Raw genomic sequence first — 27475 nt, 5'->3', positions numbered from 1 at the left:
CAGAGACCACCTCAAAGCAGAAAAGAGCCGTATGGAGATTCGAAATATATACTTCAGCAGCTTTGGAGAAAATGAGGGTGTCGTCTGCAAATTGAATGTGGGTGATGGGCTTGGGGAGGCCTGGCATGAGAATGCCCTTCAGAACACCTTCCTCCTGGCCCATAAACAACATCTTGGATAGGGCTTCTCCTGATAAGAAACAGGAGGGGAGACAATGGGTCTCCTTGACGCAATCCTCTCGAGCTTTTGAAGAAACCTTTCAGGGAACCATTCAGCATGATAGAAAAATGAGCTGAACCAATGCAAGCAGCGATCCATTTTCTCCACTTGGCCCCGAAGCCCATGCGAGAAAGCATATACTGGAGGAATCCCCAGTCAACGTGATCATAAGCTTTGGCAATGTCTAGCTTGCAGAGAATTCCTTCCTTATTAGTCTGCTGGCAGGAGTGAAGAACCTCATTAGCAATGACCGAGCAATCAGTTATCTGTCTACCTTTTATAAATGCATTCTGGTTGGGAGAAATCAACCTTCCTATCACATTCGAGACCAGAATTTTATAAGGGCCCCCGATTAGACTAATTGGTCAGAAATCAGAAAATGAAGAAGCTCCAGTCACCTTAGGAATCAGAGTGATGAAGGTAGCGCCCATTCCTTTCGACAGTCTGCCTCTTTGATGGAATTCCTAGAAAAACAGGATAACATCTTGGCTGATCAAGTCCCAGAACGATTGGAAGAAGGAAATGGGAAAACCATCAGGGCTCGGGGCTTTATCACCTCCCAGGGAAGCAACAGCAGCCTTGATTTCATCTTCAGTGAAATCTGCTTCAAGAAGATCAGCATCAGACGCCTGTAACCTGCTGAAAAAGGTGTTATCGAAGTGAGGTTTGTTCCAAGCTTCAGAGGAAAGGAGGCCTTTGAAGTGGTTAATAGCAAGATCGGCTACCAACTGTTTGTCTTCTATACAATCGCAATTCATGTTGATACTGACAATCGCCTTGGACTAGGCATGCATGTTAGCTATGTTGTGGAAATATTTAGTGTTTTTGTCGCCCTCAGAGACCCACCTGGCTCTAGATTTAATCTTCCAAGCAACCTCATCATCCAGCGCCTTTGATGATAGCGACTAAATGATTTGAATGCTTCTGCCCAAAGCGTTAATGGGGAGAAGGTTGGCTTCAGCTTCCGCGTCGATACGAGTGAGCTCTGAAAGGAGAGCCTCCGACTCAGCATCTCTTATACGAATCTCCTCCTGATGCCACTCCTTAAGCTTCAGCTTGAGAAGTTTAAGCTTGCAGATCAATCTATGGCCTACAAAGCCTTCGACCTTGAAGCCCAGCCACCACTCAGAGATCTTTTGCCTGAGGCCTTCGACTTTGAGCCATGTGGAGTTGAATCGAAAAGGTTTCGGACCCCAATCATCACCTTCCATAAGCAGCAGCAAAGGGCAATGATCAGACGTGGTCCTTGGTAGGGCAATTTGGACCACAGAAGGGAAGGCCTCGATCCAGTCCGGAGAGATGAGGAACCTGTCCAGTCTGGATAGGATTGGGACTCTTCTACCATTCGTCCAAGTGAATTTAGCCCCATTCAGTGGCAGGTCGATGAGCTCTTTGGCTTGAATCCAATCAGAGAATCGAACCATAGCTGGAGAAACTCTTTTGCTTCAGGAATGATCTTCCGGGAACCTAGTGACGTTGAAATCCCCCACCACGCAGTAGGGACCTGAGAAGGAATGTCTAACAGAAGTTAGCTCATCACAAACTTCCGATCTACCCAAATCAACGAAAGGGCCATACACAGCTGAAATAAGACATTGGAAGTTAGAAAGTTTATCTTTAAGAACGACGGACACTGAGAAGGAACGTAAGGAAGAGGCATGAAGGTCCCATAAAGACAATTTCCACCCAAGAAGTATACCTCCGGACGTGCCAGAGGCATTGAGAGCAGCCCATTTCGCATCCGGGGCATTCCACAGAGAAGCGAGGAGCTTGTCATTAAAAGCTGGGACCTTAGTTTCCTGAAAACAAAGAATGTCTGGATTCTTCCTAGCGATGGAGGCTTTGATGAGGCTTCTTTTTTGTTTGGAGCCCACCCCCCTGACATTCCAAGAAAAAATCTTCATTGGGCAACCATATTGCCCTGCATACCCTGCCTCCTGTGCTTGGATTTAGAGGCTGATTTTGCCCCGGAGCTAGGATTCAGACGCTGGATCTCACGATTGCTGCCGGATGGGGGGAGTTTGCTTCGAGGGGGTTCGATGATCGGAGATAAGCTGACTTCTGTGTTCGATACATTGAAACAATGCCACGTGGTCCTCCATCCTGTCCCTGAAGGAGAGGCCTAGTTTTCTTCCCACGTGGGTGATGGCTTCTCTGACCCATCGCTTATTGGACATTTTGCCTAGAAGTTCGTCTCTGTAGTCGCCCGAGAGAGTGGTCTCGTTGGCCTGATGGTGATGCTATTAGAGGTCCGCGCACATCTGGAGGGGCTCTGCTATAATCACTTCACCCGGGGTATTATCCTGGAAGAGCGTAATAGGGCCCATGTCTAACGAATCCCCTAGAGGATCAGGGATAGAAGACGCAGAAGGCGGTTGGGAGAAAGGATCAGATAAACAGTAAGAATCGTTCTCCGAATCTTCTTCACCCGAATCGCGGTGATGACTCTTGTCCGCAAAAATGAGAGGAGATAGAGCTTTCCAGATCGCAGATGAAGGTTCGGATCAATTTCAAGTATTGAGGCGGATGTTGTGGTACGAAGAGGAAGGAGGGCTAGATGTGGTTGCAAGGGGGGCTAAGATAGATGGTTGATGGGTCTCAGTTGACAGGGCATGGTCCGCTACGGGACCCGAATCCGAAGAGTGGGGTCATACCCGATTAGATGACAAGGCACGTGGGAAGTGAGAGAAACAGGCTCTCGCATGTGAGTGTCTACGTGTCGCAGGGGTGGGCTTGAGGAGGTGACGTCACGGGCCACGCATTTAGAACTGCTTGGAAGGTCGCTGTCGAATGACTGGCGAAATAAAACTTCTATCAGACGCTGATGAGGTGTTGGGCCCGGGTTCTTGCACGTGTCTTCAGGAGAATAGAGATGAGGCATACAGTCATGTAACGTACACGCAAACGGAGCATGCAGGCCACGTGGGACGATCTCCTTCCCCCGCGATCTTGAGGGCGACTCCCGAGGGATATCATCTGCTGGGGTTGGCGATCGAGTCCGCTCGCTGCTGCCGCGTGTCCTTCGGATGGCTGCGATGAACTCCTCGTCCCCGATGAGGTCAGAAGCATTGATAGGAACCTACAGTGGTGGTCCGCTGGAGCATGGAAGATTGGTGCAGGCCTCGATCGTCATTATTGGTTCCTTCACCGGAGGGGAAGAACCTTCCCGAACGCGCCAAAGATCACCCCACCGAGGGTAGACTTCGTCGGGGGCTTCTCGGATCACCGGCAAATCAATTGTACGGTTGTCGACAATCACCCGAATGTGCTGGGGGAGCGGAGAACCCTTCTCCCTTCTCACCCTCATCCTGAGGACAGTAAGCTCTTCTCCGAGCTTCGTCTTAGTGTCCAGCTCAAGAAAGGAACCCAACAAATTCGCGACCGAGATTAAAAAAAAAAAACTCGTCATTCCATATTTCCGTGGGGATGCTCCACACCTAAACCTAGACATTTTCTTTTCCAAACAAAAGTCCTCCCATTTCAAAACTTTCGCTACCGGACCCCCGGAATGTAGATGACCTGCCATGATCAGCATTTCAGAGTTTAGCCCCGAGCAGACTTTAACCCACAATTCATTATAACCCACTGGTTTAATAGTGTAATTTCCTGGGTAAAAACCAATAGTTTCTGAAATCCAGTCTTTCACTTGATTTATGGATGCCCCTCCCTTGCTGATGATGACGATGGTATCTTTGAGTTCTTCCCGGGCCCTATCTAACGAGGTGTGGCTGATGCAAATAACACCCTTGTCGTCAGGGGCTAAAGATTCTTCGATGATGAGGTTGGTTTTGGGGTTGAGGGTTAGGACTGACTGATTGTGTGGTCTAGGGAGGTTGAGGTGGGGTAGAATGTAGGTCATGAGGGGTGTTGTGTTGTAGGAGGAGGGCATCACGAAAAGATATCCCTTCCACACGCTGAGGTTGGGAGACAGGTGGCGTCGGCCAGTATTCCTTAGTGATGGTGGCAGCGGAAAGACTCTTCTGCTGAGGGGGACCTTTAGGGAACCTCGCCCGTTGAACTAACAAGGGGCGACCTGCAAATTTCACTCCGTGGAGCATTTCCACCGCCCTAGCTAGCTCTACCTCAAAGGACATTCTGACCAGAGCGAATCCCCGATAGGACCCAGAGGAGTGATCACGTGGCATTATCACGTCCATGACTGCACCCGCCCGCCCAAAGACCCTTGAAATATTGATGGAAAATCATCCTTCCGGGTATCCTTTGACGAAAAGAGTAGGGAAAGAATCCTTCTTCCTAGCCTAGGTGGGTGGATGAGGACGCCGACGGGACACTTGTTTCCAACCCTGATCGTCGTGGAGCTCCCCTTCCTTGAGGTCCTCTTAGGGAGCATGGAGAGATCCCCCGCGCTTTGATCCTTCCACTCTGTGAGTTAGGCTCGCTTCCTCAACTTGTGCCGACTTCGATCCATCAGTGGAGGAGTCGCCCCATAGGCGGGGGCGATCGTTGTTGTGCATTCAGAGATCGCTCTTAGAGTCGCTCAAGCAAAGCCAGTGAACTTTTACATACTCACTATAGGTAACTTGTAGACAAGATTGCGTGTAATCCCAAATGGCTAGGTTAGCATTTGGGATGAAAGAAATTGCAGATGCTTTCAAAACAAAAACATTTTCAAACCATTTTTCATCATACCATTTTCAAAGCAAGTTCATACCATACCCAACAAAAAAAAATGTCCAAGGGCCAAGTTTGGACCATTTCCAGGCCATTTAAAAAAAAAAATTTATATCCAGAATGGGACCTTTTTCATGCCATTCGTCATATAATGGGGAGCCTATGCTTCATGGGTCTTGATACATCAGCCCATTCCCAAAATTTCAATCTCGAATGGGGCCCATGCTTCATGAGAACATGAATGGGTCTTGAAGCATGATTCCTTTTTTTTTCGCAAGGCAAGACGAGGAAGGATAGAACTACAACTGAATGTATTTGATGAACTTAGGAGTAGCACCACAAGGTAATAGGAGGAGGGAAAGTAGACTTTATGATTTTTTATTTTTTATTTTTTTGGAAAGATGATGATTTATATATTAAGAGAAAGGAAAGAAGTACAAAAAAAATGAGAGAGAGAGAGAGAGAGAGAGAGAGAGAGGATCCACTGAGGGAGCAGATACCACTAATCTCCAAGAAAAAGAAAGTCAAAATCCTCTAAAAAAATCTACATGAGCAGCCCATTCTATCATCAAACGCTTTGCTTTGGAAGCAACAAACTCTGCGGGTTTTGAGACATCCCTAGAACATCTACAGTTTCTTTCTTCCCAAACGGACCACCAGATTGCAAGGATTGCCATTCTCCATATATGAGTCATTTTCTTTCTTATTCTGATCCCATGCCAAGCTTTCAGAAGAAGATCCATCGAACTTGAGAGGCACCAATTGATTCTAAATCGAGAAGCAAAATCAGCCCAAATGCTAGCAATAAAAGGACAATGAATGAGAGGGTGATCGACTGATTCTTCTTCCCCCATACAACATAAGCAGATATTTACTAAAATCATCCCCTTTTCCTCAAATTGTCAACCGTCAGAATCTTCTTTTTTCCAACCAACCATCCAAAGGCCACTATCTTGGGAGGAGCCAAATCTTTCCAAATTTGTCTTGGCAGATGATCATGAATAACATTCTGATTGGAATGAAGCAGATTATAGAGCGATTTAACTGAAAAATTGTTGGACTTTCCCGCTCTCCAAATGAGACTTTCTGCACTCAATTGATTTGGATTAGATCTATAAATGCATTCGAGAAGATTGACAAATTAAGTAATCTCCCAATCTTGAAGATTCCTTCTACAAACCAAGTTCCACTGTCTTACCAGCCGAAACAGTATAACAATCGGCTACAAATATGTCTTGCTTTGGGGCCAGACGAAACATGTTCGGAAAGCTTTCTTTTAGGGGCACTTCTCCCACCCATGTCTTCCTAGAAACGAATACTATCTCCCTTACCTAACTCAAAACCAACACGTTTGAGAGTCTCTTTTTTCATATGGAGAATTCCCTTCCAAATGGCCGAGGCCATATAAGAGGACAAATCTTTTGTCCACCAACCACCCACCGATCTGCCATACTTACTTTTGATAATCTTGTTCCAAAGGTTCCCATTTTCTGTCCCTAATCTCCATGTCCACTACCCTAGAAGAGCCCAATTCATCGTCTTTAAGTCTTTTACGCCTGCTCCACCTTCTTTAATGTGCTTGCACACCTGCTCCCACTCGACAAGATGAAATTTCCTCTTGTCCTCCTTACCATGCCAAAGAAAATCACGTCTAAGTTTTTCCAAGGTAGCCAGAACTGAGGTCGGACATCTGTATAAGGACATGTAATACACAAGCAAATTAGAGAGAGCGGCCTTTATAAGGGTTAAACGTCCTCCTAAGGATAAATAATGACATTTCCATCTGGCGAGGTATTTCTCAAACCTGTTTACAACCTTATCCCATAAGAACTTTGGAGGCGACCCAATGCACAAAGGAAGGCCAACATAAGTGATCGGGAGAGAACCCAAAGAGCAACCGAAGAGAACCGCACATTCACATACCTCCTCTTTCTCCACGTTAACCCCAAACATCTTAGACTTCACCATATTTACTCTCAAACCAGAAACTACCTCAAAACAGTGGATCATTGTGCGCAAGTTGTCCACCTTTTCTAGATTCGCTTCAGAGAAAATCAAAATATCATCCGCAAACTGAACATGCGAGATCTGGCTGGGCATACCTTTTACACTAATTCCGCTTAAGATACCTGCTTCTTGGCCTTTGTGTAACATCCTGGAAAGGGCCTCCCCCACTATGAGAAAGAGAAACGGGGACAAAGGGTTGCCTTGCCTCAGACCTCTCGAGCTTTTGAAGAATCCTTTCGGGGATCCATTGAGAAGGATAGAAAAGTAGGCTGAGCCGATGCATTCACCTATCCATCCTCTCCATTTGTCACCAAAACGCATCCGCTTAAACATGTATTGCAGGAAGCCCCAATCGACATGATCATAGGCCTTTTCAATATCCAAACTACATAAGATACTCTTCAAACCGGATCTATGACTAGAGTCAAAACATTCATTCGCTATAGGTGCACAGTCGACTATCTGTCTGCCCGAAATAAACACACATTGATTACTTGAGATGATCGTTCCTATTACTTTCTTCAACCTGGATGCCAAAACTTTTGCCAAGATTTTGTAAGGCCCCCCAAGTAAGCTAATCGGTCTAAAATCATTGAAGGTAGCCGCGCCCAGAATTTTTGGGATTAAAGCTATAAAGGAAGCCCCGAGCCCTTTTGAACGTCTACTTCTATCATGGAATTCACTGAAGAACTCCATAACATCGTCTTGAATGACATCCCAAAAATTTTGAAAGAAAATAATAGAATATCCATCTGGACCAAGAGCCTTATCACCACCTAAGGAGCCTACCGCCATCCTTCCTTCTTCCACAAAAAAAAAAAAAAAAAAAAAGGAGATTCGAGAAAAGAAACGTCTTCTCCAGATATATTGCCTACCCGAAGATGACCCAAGCGAGGCCTTACCCAATCTTCTCCCTTTAGCAGACAGCTAAAATGAGATATAGCCTCATTTGTAATTCTTTCCTTATCTTCAATCCGATTGTCATTCATGATAATGTTGTTGATCTTGTTGGTTCTAGCATGCATACTGGCTATGTTGTGGAAATATTTTGTGTTCTTGTCTCCCTCCTTTATCCATTTCGAACGAGATTTTTGCTTCTAAGAAATTTCATTTTCAAAGACTCTGGCGAAAAGAAGTTGAATGAGTTGAATTCTTCTGGCCAAAATATCTATAGACATCGGCCCATCTTCTACTCGAACATCTATCAATTGCAGTTCTGACAAAATCGATTCCGTTTCCAATTCCCTTTTACGTAACTCCTTTTGCTTCCACCGTTTTAAATTTTCTTTGAGGAGTCTTAAGTTTGGAACAAAGCCTATGACCTGCAAAACCTTTCACCTGGAAACCAGCCCACCAATCTGTAATCATCTGACAGAACCCCGAAATTTTAAACCAAGATTTATCAAACCGTGAGGAGCACCGACCAATGGTCAAACGTTGTTCTCGGGAGAACTGACTGAGAGGTAGAAGGGAACAATTCCAACCACTTCGAGGATAGCATAAATCTATCCAATCTAGAAAGGATTGGATTCATTCTCCCATTGGTCCAAGTAAATCTGGAGCCGAGTAGAGGTAGGTCCACAAGTTCGTAATCTTCAATCCAAGAGTAGAAGGCTCTCATCGCTGAGTTAACCTTGTTGCCATTTGATTTTTCTTCTGCATATCTGACTACATTGAAATCCCCAATAAAACAGTAAGGGCCTAAAAAACTCTGTCTTGTTGCGCTCGATTCATCCCAAAAATCTGTTCGGTTTGCTTCAATGGTAGGACCATAGACAAAGGACACGAGACAGCGAGTACCAGACGAAATTTCCTACATAATTGCCGAGACTGAGAACTTACCAACCCAGCTTTTCTGGACCACCCACTGAGACGATTTCCACGCCATCAAAATTCCTCCAGCGCTTCCAATTGCATCGAGAACCAGCCACTTTGCATCTTTTGCCTTCCAGAGGGTACCCATCAGACGATCGTTGAATTGTTGCATCTTTGTTTCTTGTAGGCAAATCATGTCAGGATTGCATCTCCCACATGAATCTTTTATAAGCCTTCTTTTCTGCTTTTGACCCCCCTCCCCTAACATTTCAGGAAACGATCTTCATTGAGAAACTGAACTGCCCCGATTTCCCTGAAGTCCTGTGTTGACATTGAGTCCAACGAACAGACCGGGACTCATCATTAAGCGTTGTAATTCTCTGTTACTGCACGATTTGGATAAGTGATTTCTGGGGGATCTTGTTGTTGCAAGGGGTCTTCCTCGAGATTCGACACATTGAAATAAGGCAATAAAATCCTCCAGGCAGTCCCCGAAAGACAAACCTAAGGATCTTCCAACGTGTCACATAGCATCCCTGATCCATTTCTTCTTCTGAATGACGTCAATTAATTTATCTCTATGTTCTTCATCTTCCATCTTCTTTTCGAGATCTCACTCTTGATCTACTGAAGTTCCAATTCCAATCTGCAATGGCTCTGCATCTATGATTCCCTCTCGCGTTCCATCTTGGAAAAGAGTGATGAGGTTGTGGTTTGACCACTCGCAGGAGGAAGAAAGAGGAGAAGATAAGTGGGAATCAAGACAAATCAGATTCTCCGATTGCGAGAAATAATGTTCAAAACCATCGTCACCCATGCTCCATCGAGAAGATGCATCAAACGGAAAGACGTAATTGCTCGAATAGATCGTCTGAGACTGTACCGACTCTCCCAACCGCTTGGCTTGAACAGGTGGTGGAAGCTTCCATATCACCGTCGGACTGTCTGAGGTTAGAAACTCTCCTATTAGAGATGAAGAGTCAAGACTTAAATCTTTCGGAGCTGAAGAAATTGGAACCAAACCGGGTTCGTAACTATGATCGGGATGTAATGAAAGGTTGAGATCGAGTGGAATGGGTTTTGCAGGACCCGAAGCACTCAAGGCTGCCAGCACATGAGGTTCAGGCCCCAAGCAAATGCCCGAACCGTCATTATAGTCCCCGATGCTAACACGCGTCCCTATTGCCTAACTGCGGATTAGGCTCTCTGACTGCCTCGATACCGATGAGAAAGTTGGGCCACGTGGCACAATCTCTTCCGAACATTTGGAGGACTCGACGATTCAGAAATCAGGAATGTTGGGATGCATTCGGCTGTTGCGATGCCACGTGTTTCTCGAATACCCTAACAACTGACGCCCACATCAAGGGAGACAGCTGGAGCGATGGGAATTTGATTCGGTACTCCCCGGGAGCATGAGATACGTGCGTCTTCATGCTCCACCGCCGCTACCCTTTTCATGGAAAGGGGAGAAATGGGTTCCTTTGTCCTCCAGAGATCACCCCACCTAGGAGCTAGGTCGTTCTTTGATTCCTTTTGTATCGACGGATCGATCTTTCCATTATCCGCAAAGACTTGGATCTGGTTCGGCAGAGGAACCCCCTTCTTTCTTCTGACCCGAACTCTGATGACGGCCATCTCTCCTAGCTTTGTCTTCAGGTTGAGCTCAATGAAGGATCCTAGGAAAGATGCCACTGAAGTGAAGAACTCGTCATTACATAGTTCAAGGGGAATCCCCCAAATGAGTATCCATACATCTTCCATGCCAAAAATGGAGATTCCAACTCTTCACACAAATAACCGGACCATCTGAATGCAATGCTCCTGCCATGATCAGAATGTCCAGATTTAGGCCCGGACTTCCCTTGATCCACAACTCGTTGTACCCAATTGGTTTGATGTTGTACATTTCTGGCCAAATTTTGTAGCATTCATTGATCAAGTTTCTTACTTGGGAAATGGATGCCCCTTCTCTCGTGATCACCACTACTGTATCATGCAGTTCCTTCATGGACCAATCTAAATCTTCTTGTTTAATCCACAGAATGCAATCCATCCCTATCCCTTCTGTGGAATCTATACTATCTTGTTTAAGAAGAATACTCAAGAGAGATCTCATTGACTCGATAACTACGTTGTACCAATTCGTCAAAGGCTAACAGAGTCTTCTTCATAGACTCATCGTAATTTTCCGCTCAGAAGTAGTTAGATGGTTACAAGATAACATGACACCTCCTGATTGGTCAAAGGAAACCATTGGCACCTAACAAAAAAGATTCTGCTAGCGAGCCAAAGTTTCCATCATTGCACGCCCATTGTTATGGGTAGTGCGGTTAGTATTATGGTCAACACTACTGCAACTGACACTATGCTCATTTACTTCAAAAAGGATAGCACCACCGTAACACCGTTTTGGCGACTGGCACTATGGACAGTTCACACACTTGAGAAGCTAGTGCTATGGTGGTTTGCAAGTTGGTGCAAAGGGCCACCCACACATGTGCTTGTTCAGCTTCACATCACATCTGTACTTTTTTAGCTTCCCTTAAAAGAGTGTTGGCACTATGGTGCTATGACCATTTTGAGGCCAAAGCTACACACTACACTCAAAAGATGCATGCCTACTCTAACCAAACTGATTTCAGAGTTTACCCAAGAAATTCCAAAGTCTCAACCAAACAGTTTTTAGATAACATCTCCCAAGAAAGGGAAACACCATGAGAATGACTTCCCCAAACTTACCCAACAAACAAACAACCCCTAAGACTCACTAAATATGAAACCAACATGATCCTAGCTCAGCGCCCATTACACATGAACTATCCATTTATGGTGTGCACGGTGCCTTCCATGATAAAGGGACGAAGAAGGATACATAAAAAAAACTTCTAAAAAATCTTGCGTTCATCCAATTAAGCTCTTGCTCTGGCTTCATTACGGCCTATTTAACGTTGCTTCTAGCAACAGCAAAATTGATTCCCAATAAACAATTCAGTGGAATTGTTTGTTGAGAATTGCATATGCAAAATTGATTTCCAATTAACATGTTTGGTATGTGCCAAGAAGGTTATAAGGGAGTCCACCACCCAAATATTAGTGGTACAACACCTGAGCTTTACAACAACAATAGGACAAGGTACAACACTAGAGCTCTAGGGAGCCTTCCATGCTATGTGTCTTACATCCACACTGTCCATCAAGTGTGCCCCCACATGGTCACTGTGCAAACCCAAAATCATACCAATCCAAAACTCAAGATGGCCACACCATAGGATAATGTAAAATCACACTTAAAATTTCTAAGTTCATGCAATGTGGCCTGCGAGTTTTGGATCAGGCTGACTTTTGGAATTTCCCTTTATCCTGGTGAGGCACGCAGGATGAATGGGTCGGATGGAAGAAGCACACCATGGGTTTCCCCACACACAAAGCTACAGTTGTTGTACCCTCCCCACTGTTTCAGGCTGATTTTTTGCCCCCGAACCTAACATTGATTGGCCAACCCAATAGATGGGGTTGATATCAAACACTTACAAGTGCTGAACCTTCTACCTATAGCATGTACAGGTATTATACCCGCTGTACAGGAGTTTTGTAGTTGAGAGTCTCGGTGGAGAGTATTTGATACTCTAGTAGTATATGATGACACACAGGCACAGAGAAATTGTACACATGGCATACATCAACTCAAATTAAACCAGCCAAATTGTGGAACCACTATTACTAAGTCTCAAAATCATATTGGTTGAACAGTCCTACCCTCTAATTCGTGCACAATCCACATCAATACTTAGACCTCTCTAGTGTACTCAATATGGATTTTCTATTTCTCTAACCACTAATCTAATAATTAGGATCACCCGATCAAAGTGATTTGAGAGGGATGGGCAATCAAAAGTGAGTGCCACGTGATGGCCAATCCAGATCAACTGTTAAAACTCTCTAGTATACTTAATATGGACCGTCCATATATCTAACTACTATCCGATGGTTAAGATCAACCAAGCAAAGTGATTTCAAAGGAATGGGCAATCAACAGTGGGCCCAAGTGATGGACTGTCCACATCAATGCCTAAACTCTCTAGCAAATCCATTATGGACCATTCATTTCCTGAAGGATTATCCAATCAGAGTGATTGGAAGGGATATGCAATCAAATGTGGGCCCCACATGATGGACAGTCCAAATAAATGCTTAAACCTCTGTAGTGTGCTTAATTTGGCCATGTACTTTGAATCAAAGTAACAGCCAGCCTTATGGTCAATGCCATGCGGAATGTAACGATCATTCCAACCCCGTTATGGTTCAAATTTTTCTAAAGGAAAGAAAAAAAAAATGTACCCCACCCCCTTTTCTCTTTTTCTTTTTTTTTTTGAAGCGGTCAGCCGGCCATGTATTATAGGCCATTTTTTTTCAAATCAGGTGTTACAACCCCTATCACATAATAGGCACCACCATTATGTAACGGCCGTTACGCCTATAACGTAACCGTTTTGTGTACCAAGCTTTGAAAATAAATAGATTTTCACACTAGTATGTAATAGCACAAACAAACATAGGAAAATGACTTACATAGGAAAAAGAGAAACGATTAAGTGAGCTATGTATGACATGCACATAGTTGCATTTGGAGTTTGGACTCATCATCATAAACATCACCATTCTGGTCCTTCCAGTCTTCTTTCATTACTGTGCAAAAACAACAGCAATCAAATGTTCCTACATATCCATGACAAGACCTATCTTTAATGAACAATCTTGTCAATCAATTTCTACAAGCCACTGACTGGACGGTTAGGATCACCTAGAATGATTTTTTCAAGGCTGCCTACTAAGGGCCTGTTTGTTAACGCTGAAAAAAATTACTTAATGCGGAATCTGGAAAGCATTTAGCGTTAAGTGTTGTTTGTTAATGCCGAACATGGAAAGCGCTCCGTAATTTTTGCCGAATTTTTTCGGCGACCGAGGTCTAGGTCTAGCTTAACGGTGAATACGAAATGCGCTCCGCAGATTATTCAAAAACAAATTTTTTGCTTCTGAAATTGCGCCTACACACATTGCCATGGAGATTCTCTCCCTAACACACTACCCAACTTTTAACATGTGAAACGTCTCTTGCCCCACCATAATTTATGAGTTAGATCAATACCGTCCATCAACTTTTCCAGATCATTCTAGAGCATAAGCCCAAAAATTGAGGCACAACCAAAGCTCAAGTGGACCACACCATAGAAAGTAGTGGGAATTGAACAACTACCGTTGAAACCTTCCTAGGGTTCACTATGAGGTTTGTTTGCCATCTAACCCCTTCATAAGGTCACAAAAACCTGGATGAAGGGGAAAAAAAAAATATCGGCTCGATTAGAGCCTTCTGTGGCCCTAAAAAATTTTCAACGGTAGGTGTCCAATTCCCATTGTTTCCTATGGTGTGGCCTATATGAGCCTTAGATTTGCCTCGCATTTTATCTTATGGCCTAAAATGGTATGAAAAAATGGATGGACTGTGTGGATAAAATATATGCATCACAGTAGGCGCCACGGAACCCCTAACAAGACTGTCCCCGTCTCGCTAGCTCCTGGTGAGGTAGTACCCAATCCCCGCAGGAATATTGCTTGGTGTGTTGCACACCACCGACCTACCAGGTGTGTTGACGTCACCCAGTTCTATGGGTCCCACCATGATATATGTATTATACCCATACCGTCAACCCATTTTACGAGATATTTTTAAGGCATTGGACCAAAAATGAGGCAGATCCGAAGTTCAAATGGACCACCATAGAAAACAAGGGGTATTGAATGTCTACCATTGAAAACTTCTTTGGGGCATGGAAGTTTTGAATCAATATGATATTTGTATTTAGCTCTTCATTCAGGTCTGTGTGACCTCATGAACACGTTGGATGACAAATAAACATCATGGTGGGCCCTAAGAAGGTTTCAACGGCAGAAATCAGTCCCCACTGCTTTCTATTTTGTGGTATACTTAAGCTTTGGATCTGCCTCATTTTTTAGCTCATGACCTAAAGTGATGTCGCCAAATGGATGTACGGTGTGTATACAACACATACATCATGATGGGCCCACAGAACTTGATGGTGTCAACACACCATCGAGCACACCACACAATCCATTTCCCGGATTTTGCCACACAAAATTGGTGGATCCCGGATCCTACTAGGATTGCCTACTATCGTTGCCACAAGCGTTGGCTAATGAACAATGCTATGTGGGCTGACCATGATTTTTGTGTTTTATCCACATCATCCATCTATTTTTATAGATCATCTTATGGTATGAGCCCAAAAATGAGACATATCCAAGTCTCAAGTGGACCACAGCACAAGAAAACAACGGTAATTGAACACCCACCATTAAAAACTTCATAAGGCCCACTGTAATGTTTATTTATCATCCAACATGTTGATTAGGTCACATAGACCAGGACAAAGGGAAAACAAAAATATCAGATGCATCCAAAACGTTTAAAGTCCCTAAGAAGCTTTTAATAGTGGGCATTCAATCACCATCATTTCTTGTGGTGCAGTCCACATGAGATTTGGATCTTCCTCATTTTTGGGATCATTCCCTGAAATGATATGGAAAAATGGATGTACTAAGTGGATAAAACACATACATCATGGTGGGACCACGCAGCACCATCCATACCTATGTGCTTTTTTTTCACACATGCACTCACACCCCACACACACCCACTTTGACATCCTCAGCAGGCAATCCGCGTCCTTTGATCCACCGAGGTGGGTGAGACCCCTGATTGTGGGGCCCACCATGATGTATGCGACTACATCCATGCCGCCCATCCGTATTGAAAGCTCATTTTAAGGCATGATCCAAAATTTGAAGCAGATACAAATCTTAGATGGATCATAGTATAGAAAACAGTGGCAATTGACCATAAAAAATTTCTTGTGGGCCACACAAATTTGGATTAAGATGATATTTGTGTGGTCTTTTCATCTAGGTCTTTATGACCTATCAATAGGTTGGATGGCAAATAAACATTCCAGTGGAATCCATGAAGTTTTGAGTGGTAGGAATTCAATCATGATGGTTTCCTGTGGAGACGGGCAAATGTGACAAATTAACGGATTTCAGACATTTCAAATGTTTGTTAATAAACAAGTCGTTTCAGGTTCAGATTTCATATTCAGGCTTCATAGTTCAGATTTAACAAACAGGCCCTAAGATTGTACTAGACCTAATGGACAACGCAGATAGCCAATATGGATGGTAACGACTCCAAATGTAATTTTGTGCATTGTCAGGTTCCAGTACACTCAGTCCATTAGATCATTACTCTAAGAAAAATTGACCAAAAACACACAGCATGAAATGCTTGCACAGTAAAGCATTTGCCTACTTAAATGGATTCATATAAAATACTTTACCATGTAAAGAAATTGCATATGTATATGATTTGCCAGACAAAAGTACCCTGACTAAATTGCGCAACACACTACCGCCAAGTAAAACAATCCCAAAATTAGATTGGTTAATCAACCCTAAGCCTTTATTTGTGGGCGCTTGTTTATTGAAACAGGAACCGTTGATATTTTTCACTTTAAATTGTCCAACAAATCTCTCTCACACATCCCATAACCAGATAATCAAATAAACATATCTTTATATTCTGGATACATCTAAAATGGAATTCATAATTTGGACAGTTTAGTTTTGATTTGATTATATGCCATGCATACAAGAAGATGGACCCCACTGCGTGAACTTAGAGGTGTTAGGAATGAGTACATTATTCCCCATGGTGCAGCCTGCCTCAGTTTTGGATCATGCAGTGAACAAATGGGGGCATCCCTGATGGACGAAGTTGATGTCAAACCCAAGACAGTGGACCCCACAAAGATCAATTGCTTTGCTTCATATTATAGTTGTGGTAGAGCTTGAGTCTTATGGTGCTAATCATTGAATGACGGGTGAACTTATCACTTCTCAGCACTTACCAAACATGTCTATTGGGAATCAATGTTGCATTAGTGGTTCTCAACAGAATTGCTTATTGGGATCCATTTTGCCCTTGCTAAAAACATGCCAAATGGGTCCTTATAAGAAATTTTGGGAACTAGAATTCCTAAAATACACTTATAAAATAAAATAATAAAAATAAAAACACCAAACATGCCCTTAAAGAGTCCTTAAACCAATAAGCAATCAGACTCGAAAAGATAGCTCGCATCTTCTCTGGCTTTTGCTCTTGGGATGGTTATTTTATTGCATGAGTTTCAGCTATCTATTGGTTTCCTTTTTGGAAAACTTTGTTGGTTTTTGTAGAATTGTTCTCTATTTTCTCTACAATACACCAACACTAAGCATCCCGGCCCAATATAGGTGGGCATGGATCTTCATCAAACCCATTTTAAAAATTGGGTCAGTCCAAACACCTACCTAATCAGGTACATGATTGCCTGTTAATTTTAACATGTATATGTATATGCATACCAGTGTATTGAATAGCGTACGCTACGTAGCATATGAAATAGTGTATTTCTGCTATAGCGTACGCTACACATAGGTAGCGTGTAGCGTATGTCGCGTATGCCTCAGGACTATAATAATTTTGTTTAAAATAAAAGCTCTGTTTTATTATGTGAGTCTACAAATTGTTTTAAAATGGTGGTGGCCCATATTTTTCACACGTGGCAGCATGTAGATCCATCCAAACCATCCTTCACACACGTGGCACTTTGTAGGTTATATAAATATATGCTCATTTGAACATTTTTATAATCTAAACCATTAAAAAATGGGCCTTGAAATGTATGGCTGGGATTTTTTCCTTTCGAGTAGATGGTGGAAGACTCATATTATAAGAAAAAAAATTTAACTGAAAACTATTGAAATAGGGCTTTCGAACAACCCTATCTCAGTGCCGCAGCAGCCGCAGTTGCTGCCATTTTCAAGCTTTTATTCCAATCTATCAAAAGGCCCTTTGAAGATTGGTTTTTAGGCATTCAATCGGACCTAAAAGAGCATCTTTTTGCTAGATTTTCAAGAGTATTGAAGCCCAAACAAGCAAGGTGTCCCGTATCGGTATCGGTTGGCGTAACGGTGACCTCCAAAACCGATACGGATACGGGGGCGTAACAGTGATACGGGGGCATAACGGCCCGTAACGGCGCAAAATTTTTTTTTTGCCAAAAAAATATGAAAAAATATGGATTAAATCCGGAATATTCTAAGCATTCCAAATATGCATTCATTTATAAATTGGAACATGTTTATGATAGTGTAACGGTCCACTCTTTGGTGAGAAGTTGTATCGGACTGTCTGATGAATTTATGAACCAGATAACCTGAATTTGACTACAAAATTCATATATTTAATTTTCTAACTATCTACTATCAATGATAGATATATTAGAATGAATGTAATATGAAAATATCTTACATTTAGGTGTTTGCAATTATTTTTGAGGGCCAAAATTCATGCGTAAATAGAAAAAAAATATAAAATGGCACCCCAAATATGTAAAATGCACATTAACATGTTCTACTATGATTAACACATCATATGGCATCATTAAAACAGCAAAAGAATCATTAAAAAATGATTTTTTGAATTTTCAAAAAAAGGGCCAAAATAAATGCGTAAATAGAAAAAAATATAAAAAAATATAAAATGGCACCCCAAATATGTAAAATGCACATTAACATGTTCTACTATGATTAACACATCATATGGCATCATTAAAACAGTAAAAGAATCATTAAAAAATGATTTTTCGAATTTTCAAAAAAAGGGCCGAAATAAATGCGTAAATAGAAAAAAATATTAAAAAAATATAAAATGGCACCCCAAATCTGTAAAATGCATATTAACATGTTCTACTATGATTAACACATCATATGGCATCATTAAAACAGCAAAAGAATCATTAAAAAATAATTTTCGAATTTTCAAAAAAAGGGCCAAAATAAATGCGTAAATAGAAAAAAATATAAAAAATATATAAAATGGCACTACAAATCTGTAAAATACACATTAACATGTTCTACTATGATTAACACATCATATGTCGTCATTAAAATAGCAAAAGAATCATTAAAAAATGATTTTTCGAATTTTCAAAAAAAGGGCCAAAATAAATGCGTAAATAGAAAAAAATATTTAAAAAATATAAAATGGCACCCCAAATCTGTAAAATGCACATTAACATGTTCTACTATGATTAACACATCAAATGGCATGATTAAAACAGCAAAACAACCATTAAAAATTGATTTTTCGAATTTAAAAAAAGGGGCCAAAATTCATGCGTAAATAGAAAAAAATATTAAAAAATTATTAAATGGCACCCCAAATCTGTAAAATGCACATTAACATGTTCTACTATGATTAACACATCAAATGGCATGATTAAAACAGCAAAACAACCATTAAAAATTGATTTTTCGAATTTTAAAAAAAGGGGCCAAAATTCATGCGTAAATAGAAAAAAATATTAAAAAATTATTAAATGGCACCCCAAATCTGTAAAATGCACATTAACATGTTCTACTATGATTAACACATCATATGACATGATTAAAACAGCAAAATATATTAAAAAAAGTATAAATACCTATTTTTGACGAATTTCTGAAAAATGGCCCACCGAGCTTTGATTCAAAAAAATCTATAATATAATGTGTTTTTCTCTCAAATACCTAGCCAAGGTTGGTCGAAATTAGTAGTAGAAGGAGTGAGAAACAGTTTGAAAGCAAGAGGTTTCAAAAAAACAGCAAAAACAAAGCTAAAAATGAAAAAAAAAAAGTTACCGTTACGGCCGTTACACCCCGTAACGGGCCCGTATCGGCCGATACGGGTACAAAATCGGGTATCGGCCGATACGACCCCGAAACGCGTAACGGTTCCCACCGTTACCGTTACGTATCGGCCGTTACGGCCGATACGTAACCGTTTTGGCACACCTTGCAAACAAGGGAGAAATCACGTTTCCCTCTTTTCGCAGCCGCGCAGACACGTAGCTCCCAAAAATCCATTTTCAATTGATTAAATCTCTATTTAAGGTATGTTTTGGCTCTTTAATCATTGCTAATGAGTTTTCTTTTTATTTATGCTAAAAAGTCGTGGTTATTTTTTCATTTTTTCATTTTTTTTTTTTAGGAGGTCGGTTCTCATGTAAAAAAATGCACGGGGCTGTGGTGTGTATGGCATGGATTTGACCCATCCAACCATCACATGGGACACATGCGTGGGGTCCACTATGGTGTTCTATGCCATGGCCCACATGTGTGGGGTCCTCTGTGGTGTTTTATGCCATGGCCCACAAGCGTGGGGTCCACTGTAGTGTGTGTATGGCATGGCCCACATGCGTGGGGTCCACTGTGGTGTGTGTATGGCATGGCCCACATGTGTGTATGTGTGTATTTTAAAATTAAAAAAATAGAAGTATCGTGTAGCTTACGCATATGCTACGCTATTTCGCTACACGCTACGAAGGATTGAACGCTACGCGACACGCTACCACTACATAAAACACTGATGCATACACATGTGCATATATGCACTAGATAATATAACTAATATCTATTATTTTTTTAAGAGTAATGATGATTTTATTATGGAAGCATCGAGATAGAGCAAAAACTACATCCAAAAAAAAAAAAAAAAAGGAAAAGAAAAGAAAATTTACAATCTTGTAATGATTTGATACAAGAAGCCCATTCCACTACAAGAAAATGGGCTTTGAAGAAGACCTCCGCTGCTTTGGAAGACTCATTGCAAAACATCTCCCATTTCCTTACCCCCAAATGGCCCATAGTGAGGCTAGCTGAACCAGTCTCCAAATAGCTTTTTCACTTCTCCCTAGCCCCACTCCGTGCCAAAGCAAGAATAACTCTCCGATCGATTCTAGCATTACCCGGTGCATGTCAAAGGGTCTGAAGGAACGGCTCCACACCTATCTAGCGAATAGACAATGAATGAAAAGATGATCTACCGTCTCGACATCCGACATACACATCACGCACACATTGGACAGCACCATTGATCTCCTTTGAAGGCTGACTATGGTGAGGATTCTCCCTCTACCAGCCAACCAATTGAAAGCCACGACTTTCGAGGGAGCCAGTAATGCCACATGTTGGCCGTGAACACTCGAGGGCCACCCCTCTCCGGGGATCGAATGAGCTCATAGAAGTATTGAACCGAAAAGCATCCGGTCATATCCTTTAACCAAACTATTTTGTCTCTACCTTCTTTCACCGGCATACAAAGGTGGAGGTAGTCAAGAAGCCTCATAAACTTCTCCAATTCCTCATCTAGCATGTTCCTTCGACATGGCAGGGCCTAAACCACGGCATTTCCAACATAAAAATAGCATTTGGACACCATTATATTCCTTTCAGTAGAGAAGCAAGCAACTCTAGAAAATGTTTGTTAACGAAAGGATTCTCCTATCCACACATCTTCCAAGAATTTGATTCTCTCCCCGTTGCCAGTAGAGAAGCCGACCCCTGCACCAAACACTGCTTCTACCCTAGAGATTCCCTATTATATGTTATTAAATAACTACAATTTGGACTAGAACCTAACCCAATAATAGAAGCATAGCAGCTAATAAGTACCTAAATTCTATCGAATTCAACTCCAATACCTCGAATGTGATACCCAGACCAGAACTCATCCCACTTAGGCAAGCCTAGGTATAGGCACACAAATACCAAACTCGAATCTAACAAATGTACAACCCTAATCCTATTTGCATCAAATTGGAACAAAAGGACAAAAATGTTTTCAGGAACTAAGGAAGCAGCAACACAAATAGCTAAAAAAATTACGAGCCATTCAAGGTCCATTCAATGCCAAACAAATTGAAGAAACAACACCATACCTTCCTTGCCAGACCATCCAAATTGTTGACGAAACTGTGGATTGTGGGCACTCCATTTTAATCGTACGCAGGGCATGGTTGTACAGCAATCCAGATCATCCAAATAGTTGACTCAATTGTGGATAGTGGGCCACTTGGTTTCAACCAGTGTTTTAAATAGCGGTAGCGTGTTGTGTAGCATTCAACCCTCCGTAGCGTGTAGCGAAATAGCGTAGCGTGTAGCGTAAGCTACACGATACTTCTATTTTTTTAATTTTAATACACACACAGACACACACACACACCACAATGGACCCCATGCATGTGGGCCATGGCCGCGCATGTGGGCCATGGCATAAAACACCACAGAGGACTCCACACATGTGGACCATGGCATAGAACACCACAGTGGACCCCACGCATGTGTCCCACGTGATGGTTGGATGGGTCAAATCCATGTCATACACACCACAGCCCCATGCATCTTTTTTACATAAGAACCTCCTAAAAAGAAATTTTAAAAAAATTAAAAAAATGAAAAACTAACCACAACTTTTCAGCATAAATTTTTTTTTTTAAAAAAAAAAAAAACCTCATTAACAATGATTAAAGGGTCAAAACATACCTTAAATAGAGATTTAATCAACTGAAAATGGATTTTTGGGAGCAACGTGTCCGCACGGCTGCGAAAAGAGGGAAACGTGATTTCTCCCTTGTTTGGGCTTTAATGCTCTTGAAAATCCAGCAAGAAGATGCTCTTGTAGGTCCAATTGAACGCCAAAAATCCGATCTTCAAAGGGCCTTTTGATAGATTGGAATCAAAGCTTGAAAATGGCAACAACTGCGGCACTGAGATAGGGTTGTTCGAAAGCCATATTTCGATAGTTTTAAGTTCTTTAAAAAAAAAAAAAAAAAAACCTCTTATAATATAAGTCTCCTACCATCTACTCAAAGGAAAAAAGTCTCAGCCGTACATTTCAAGGCTCATTTTTTAATGGTTTAGATGGTAAAAATGTTCAAATGAGTACATATTTATTAGCTACAAAGTGCCACGTGTGTGAAGCATGGTTTGGATGGATCTACATGTTGCCACGTGTGAAAAATATGGGTCACCACCATTTTAAAACAATTTGTAAACTCGCATAATAAAACATAGCTTTTATTTTAAACAAAATTATTATAGTTCTGAGGCGTACGCGACGTACGCTACACGCTACCTATGTGTAGCGTACGCTACAGCGGAAATACCAACCATACATAATAAATAGTTGTATGCCAATCCAAACCACCCAAATCTCTAACTAAAGTGTGAATGGCAAGCCACTTGGTTTCAATATGACAAATGACAATCCAAACTGCCCAAATTGATGATTCAACTACAGATGGTGGACCATTAGCTTTTAATCCTATACATGCCATAGTTTATGATAACCAAGGTATTCTGTATTGGTAATGGTAACCATAATGGTCACCACCATTATCGATATGAGTATCAGCTGTAATAGTCACCACCTTACTAATATGGGTATCGCCTATAACAGTTGTTTTTTTTTTTTTCCTTTTTTGGCCAAAAATTATGAAAAATATCTAGAAAATCCAAAGAAAAATATAAATATTCTAAATATGTATTCTTTTTTTAACATGTTTATAGTAGCGTAACGGTCCACTCTTTGGTAAGAGTGTTGTATCAGGTTGTCTGGTGAATTTATGAACATGGTTATATGTCTCTAATGTTTACACATCACAATCAAGCATTAGAACTAGAAAATGAAAATATATATATATAGAGTCATGCTCACCTGCGCACCTACGCACGTGCGCACCTTTGCACACGTGTCATGGGTGTCTAATCTGAACGGTCCATGTGATGCAGAATCCCATGAAACCCCATGTGACAAATTTTCATCCTGATCTAAAATTCTGGTGGGCCATAGCAAAGAGAAATGCAAATCAAGGGAGGAAACTGTTTTCATTTTTCATGGCTCATCAAAGTTTTAGATCAAAGTAAAACTTGAGCCCGGGGGGTTTCACGGGGTGCTTCTTCACATGAACGGTTCAGATTTTGGATCCACATCACGTGTGATGGGTTCTCAAAAAAGTTTGCACCAGTTCCGTGCGAACTGGTGCGCAGGTGAGCATTTCCCTATATATATATATACACACACACACACACACACACATATATATATAAACACCACTTTTTTCAATTTTTTGAAAAAATGACGCTTGGAGCTTCTATTTGCTCAAATCGCTACAATTTATGGTTTAAATCCTAAAGACTATAGTAATAGTGGTCAAAATCAGCTATAGACTGATTTAAAAGAGTTTTTGGAATGAGAAAAGTGAAGAAAAAAAATGAGAAAATAGATTTACATAGGAAAAAATGGCAGTTTTGCGACCGTTATGGGGACATAACGGTAGTTACAGCCCCCATAATGGCCGATACAGTCCCAAAAAACAATTGCCTGATTTCACCCCTGTATCACGTAATAGTCACGGCCGTTACCTATACGTATCGGCCATATCATAACAAATGCGGAAGGCCTTGAAGATAACCTAAATCATCCAAATCATGAATCAATTGTGCCACACTGCCACTTGGATTCAACCTTACAAATGCCCATGGTCAGCAAAACCCCATATGGCAAAAAAAGGGTACCGAAAATGTCCAGGTTTAATTCTGTCTCAATCATTAAAAAGACTGTCAAAAATCCAATCAAAAAAATGGAAACACCAAAAATTCATGGAATAAGAAGTTCGGGTTTAATATGGATTCGGTTTAATAAAACAGAATGAAAAGAATGGGCATATAGGCACATCTCTGTGTGTATATTATATCTAAATACAAAAAATTACCAAGGAGACCAAATAACAAGCACGATCATCCGAAACCAATGAAAACTTGTGCAATCAAAAAAAGATGCTCTTACTATCAGCAATCTAATCTGAATAGTAAACGAAATGAACCACATCATTTTGTAGAAATTCCAATCACACAGTTATTTCAAAGGAGATTCATCACTAACCAATTATAGTGGCGAAGCAGGATGCTTGCGTGAACCCCCGATATGGAGAGTACAGTAGATATCCTTGTTATATCTTCCTCCTGACGCTGGCGTATATCTGCTTCGCTCAAAATGGTGTAATTTTGCTGGAATGAGAAAATCAAGAGTTAGATTTTAAAAACAATAATAATAATATAATAACATCAATAAAAAGGCAGAAAATAAAGTTGTCGCATGGATCACAACCTAATGTTCTGACCTGGAAATCAGAATGTGTCCACATCCATGCCATGCAGCAGGTGAGCCTCACCATGTAAATGGTATGGCCCAATTATCAGGTGCTCAACTCCTCAGGTGGGCCATACATGTATGAAAACTGTGGAGAGTTTCAAAAAAAAAGATTGCCAACAGTCCACATTCAATGTACAAGTCTGGCCTCCATAACTTTTAGTAGAGGTCAAATACACTGGGAGGACCACCCAATGCATGGATTGGTCGTCACACGCCCACACCATGTACCAAGGTTCATGTCAGCTTTGCAGAATTCTAACAGAAAGGTGCACTAGCTTATGATTTATTCAATCCCTCAAAAGCCCCAATTCTCAAGTCCCTAAAATCCTAGATAACATGTTGGCAATGAAATCAATCAAAAGTATCATTATGCCCAGAAATATTTTGCATTAAACAAACTCAACTCACAGCAACTAACAATACCCAATTCAGAAAAATCAACAAACGAATAACATGATCCAATGAAGAATATATTCCAAGTAATTCCAAAAGAATGCGAATGTGATCATGATACAAAAAGGGTCAATTCTTCATTGATAATTATAAAAAGAATCAGCCGAGAAGGATCAAAAGAACCACCTGCTGGCGATGCAAGGCACTGTCGTCGGAATCATAAGTGTCATTGTCGAATTCATAGTCACCATCCCCGCCATCACTCGCCATGGCCGTCTCACCACTGTAGACGTCGTCGAGGGACTCCGCATCATTGGCATCGTGCATGTCATCCTCCGAATCCATTCCAATTGAATAAAAATAATAATAATAATAAATAAATAAAACCTAGACTTTCCACCGATGGCAAAATTGGGGATTAGGGCACGAAAATACGAGCCGAATCGGGAGAAATTAGGAACGAAATGCAGGTGAAAATTCAGAGAATTCGGTGAAAGCAAAAGAAGGAAGTTAGGAGAGAATCGACGAATTTGAAAGAGAGGAATCGTTGCAAATGGCTTTGATTTTGGGTTTGGGTGCTCGCATTGGTAATGGTTTTAAAAGGAGTCTGGCATTTTTATATAATCATTGCAGAGTAGGAATATGATCCGATACAATGTTGTATGTTAACTTAACATACAACGTCTTTGTTTTCTGTGACGTATCAATTTTTGTAAAATCAGTTCCATGAAAAAGGTGACCCACATCATAAAGGTTATCTACCATAATGTTCTATTCATTAGGTGGGCTCCATCATCGATAACAATTTACAGCCAATGGTCTAACGTAATGTATGTGTGTGGTCCACCTGATAAGTACGGTGTTCTGATTCTCGCTTAAGATGATCCTTGTGATATGTTACACACTTTCAAAGCTCAGATGTTCCACTGAAGTGGCACATGAGCCGAAAACAAAAATCCTTTTTTTAAAGTATATGACACTACGTGTGATGATTTCTCATTTCACACTCCGGTCTATTTGGCCCGCTGCATTAGCTGGGATTAGAGTGGATGGAATTGTAAGAGTCATGATAAATGTGCGGGTAAGGTATTGTCCTTGGATTAGATTGGGTGTAACCTATGTGTTCTAATGGTGTGTTTGAAATATATGTAATAAAATATAAATTTCAAAATTTACTTTCAAATTGCACTTGAATTGAACTTAGATGGAGCAAAGATCCATCGGCCAGGAGATTAGTAATCCCATTTCACACTTTCCAATATGAGGCTCATTTTTCAAAGCCTATAAGGTTAATTTTAATCTCATCTCACACTCCTTCCAAGCATATCATTTCCAATTTCAAAATAAAATTAGTAATGCAATCTCATTTGATACAACCTAATGCAGCTGTCCAAACGGGCCCTAAATTTGCAGCTCACCTACGGTACACATATAATCTACGGCTCAAACCAGGCAGTCAAGGAGCCAGTGTTCATAGAACATCAGCCTCGTATGGTGATATGAATCATTGATTTTTTTATTATTTTTCTTCCATGGAATGAGACTGGCATTTTTGTCGTCCATTGGATGGTACCATCGTTGTATGTGATTATGATAGTTTGATGAATGTAATTTTTCGGCCACACATCTGCAACCGTTAATTTGAATTTGTGGGTGAAAAGAGGCGCTGGATTTATCCAATTAAGCAGTTAGTTTCTTAGCTGCAACCCAACAGTCTGCATTGAATGCTAAAACTTCACCTGCACATGTAATTTGACGATTGCATACGTGGGGGCATCTGTGCCTCAACGGTCACCAAATTGCTTTTCTCAAAGCTATCCTTAACAGTTCCTTCAAAGTGGAATTTATAATTTTGAGGTCATTTGGCAGTTTTTACGGGGATTAAATTAGATATTAAAATTATTAATTACTATGAAATTCATGTGAATAGGCAGTTTTAGTTGTGTTTGACATCCAAATAAAAAATCTGTGTTTCCCTGATGGAGTAAAACATGCCAGGAAACGTGTCATTTTTCCAAGTGGTGTCATTAGAATTCTATGAATTCTCACGTGGGTCCCTGGTGATATTTATGTGAAATTCACCTGACGATTGAGTGTATCACCTTATGTTAGACCTAGGGCCCAAAATCCAGTCACTTCCATGATTCCAATGGACCACACAATTAGAAAGAATAACCTTGAAATTGTTTCCCTTCATATGAGCCACCTAACTTACTTTTGGGCCTAATCTTTTCTCCCCATGGATAAATTTTAGCTTAG

The 27475-nt window shown here is 41.2% G+C and overlaps 1 protein-coding gene across 1 annotated transcript in view; it reads right to left on the bottom strand.

The window, feature by feature from the left end:
• LOC131240097 (probable E3 ubiquitin-protein ligase ARI8) overlaps nt 1-25825 on the bottom strand; it is a 116864-nt gene extending 91039 nt beyond the window's left edge. The window contains exons 1-2 of the mRNA XM_058238140.1: nt 25403-25825; nt 24554-24678 (exon numbers count right to left, since the gene is read on the bottom strand). Of these exons, the coding sequence (XP_058094123.1) occupies nt 24554-24678; nt 25403-25561 (284 nt within the window). The 5' untranslated portion in view covers nt 25562-25825. The remainder of the gene's footprint in view (nt 1-24553; nt 24679-25402) is intronic.
• Between the last annotated feature and the right edge of the window lie 1650 nt (nt 25826-27475).

The sequence above is a fragment of the Magnolia sinica genome, chromosome 3 (genome assembly GCF_029962835.1).
Source record: "Magnolia sinica isolate HGM2019 chromosome 3, MsV1, whole genome shotgun sequence".
NCBI lineage: Eukaryota > Viridiplantae > Streptophyta > Magnoliopsida > Magnoliales > Magnoliaceae > Magnolia > Magnolia sinica.
This window is presented reverse-complemented; position numbering and strand designations above follow the sequence as displayed.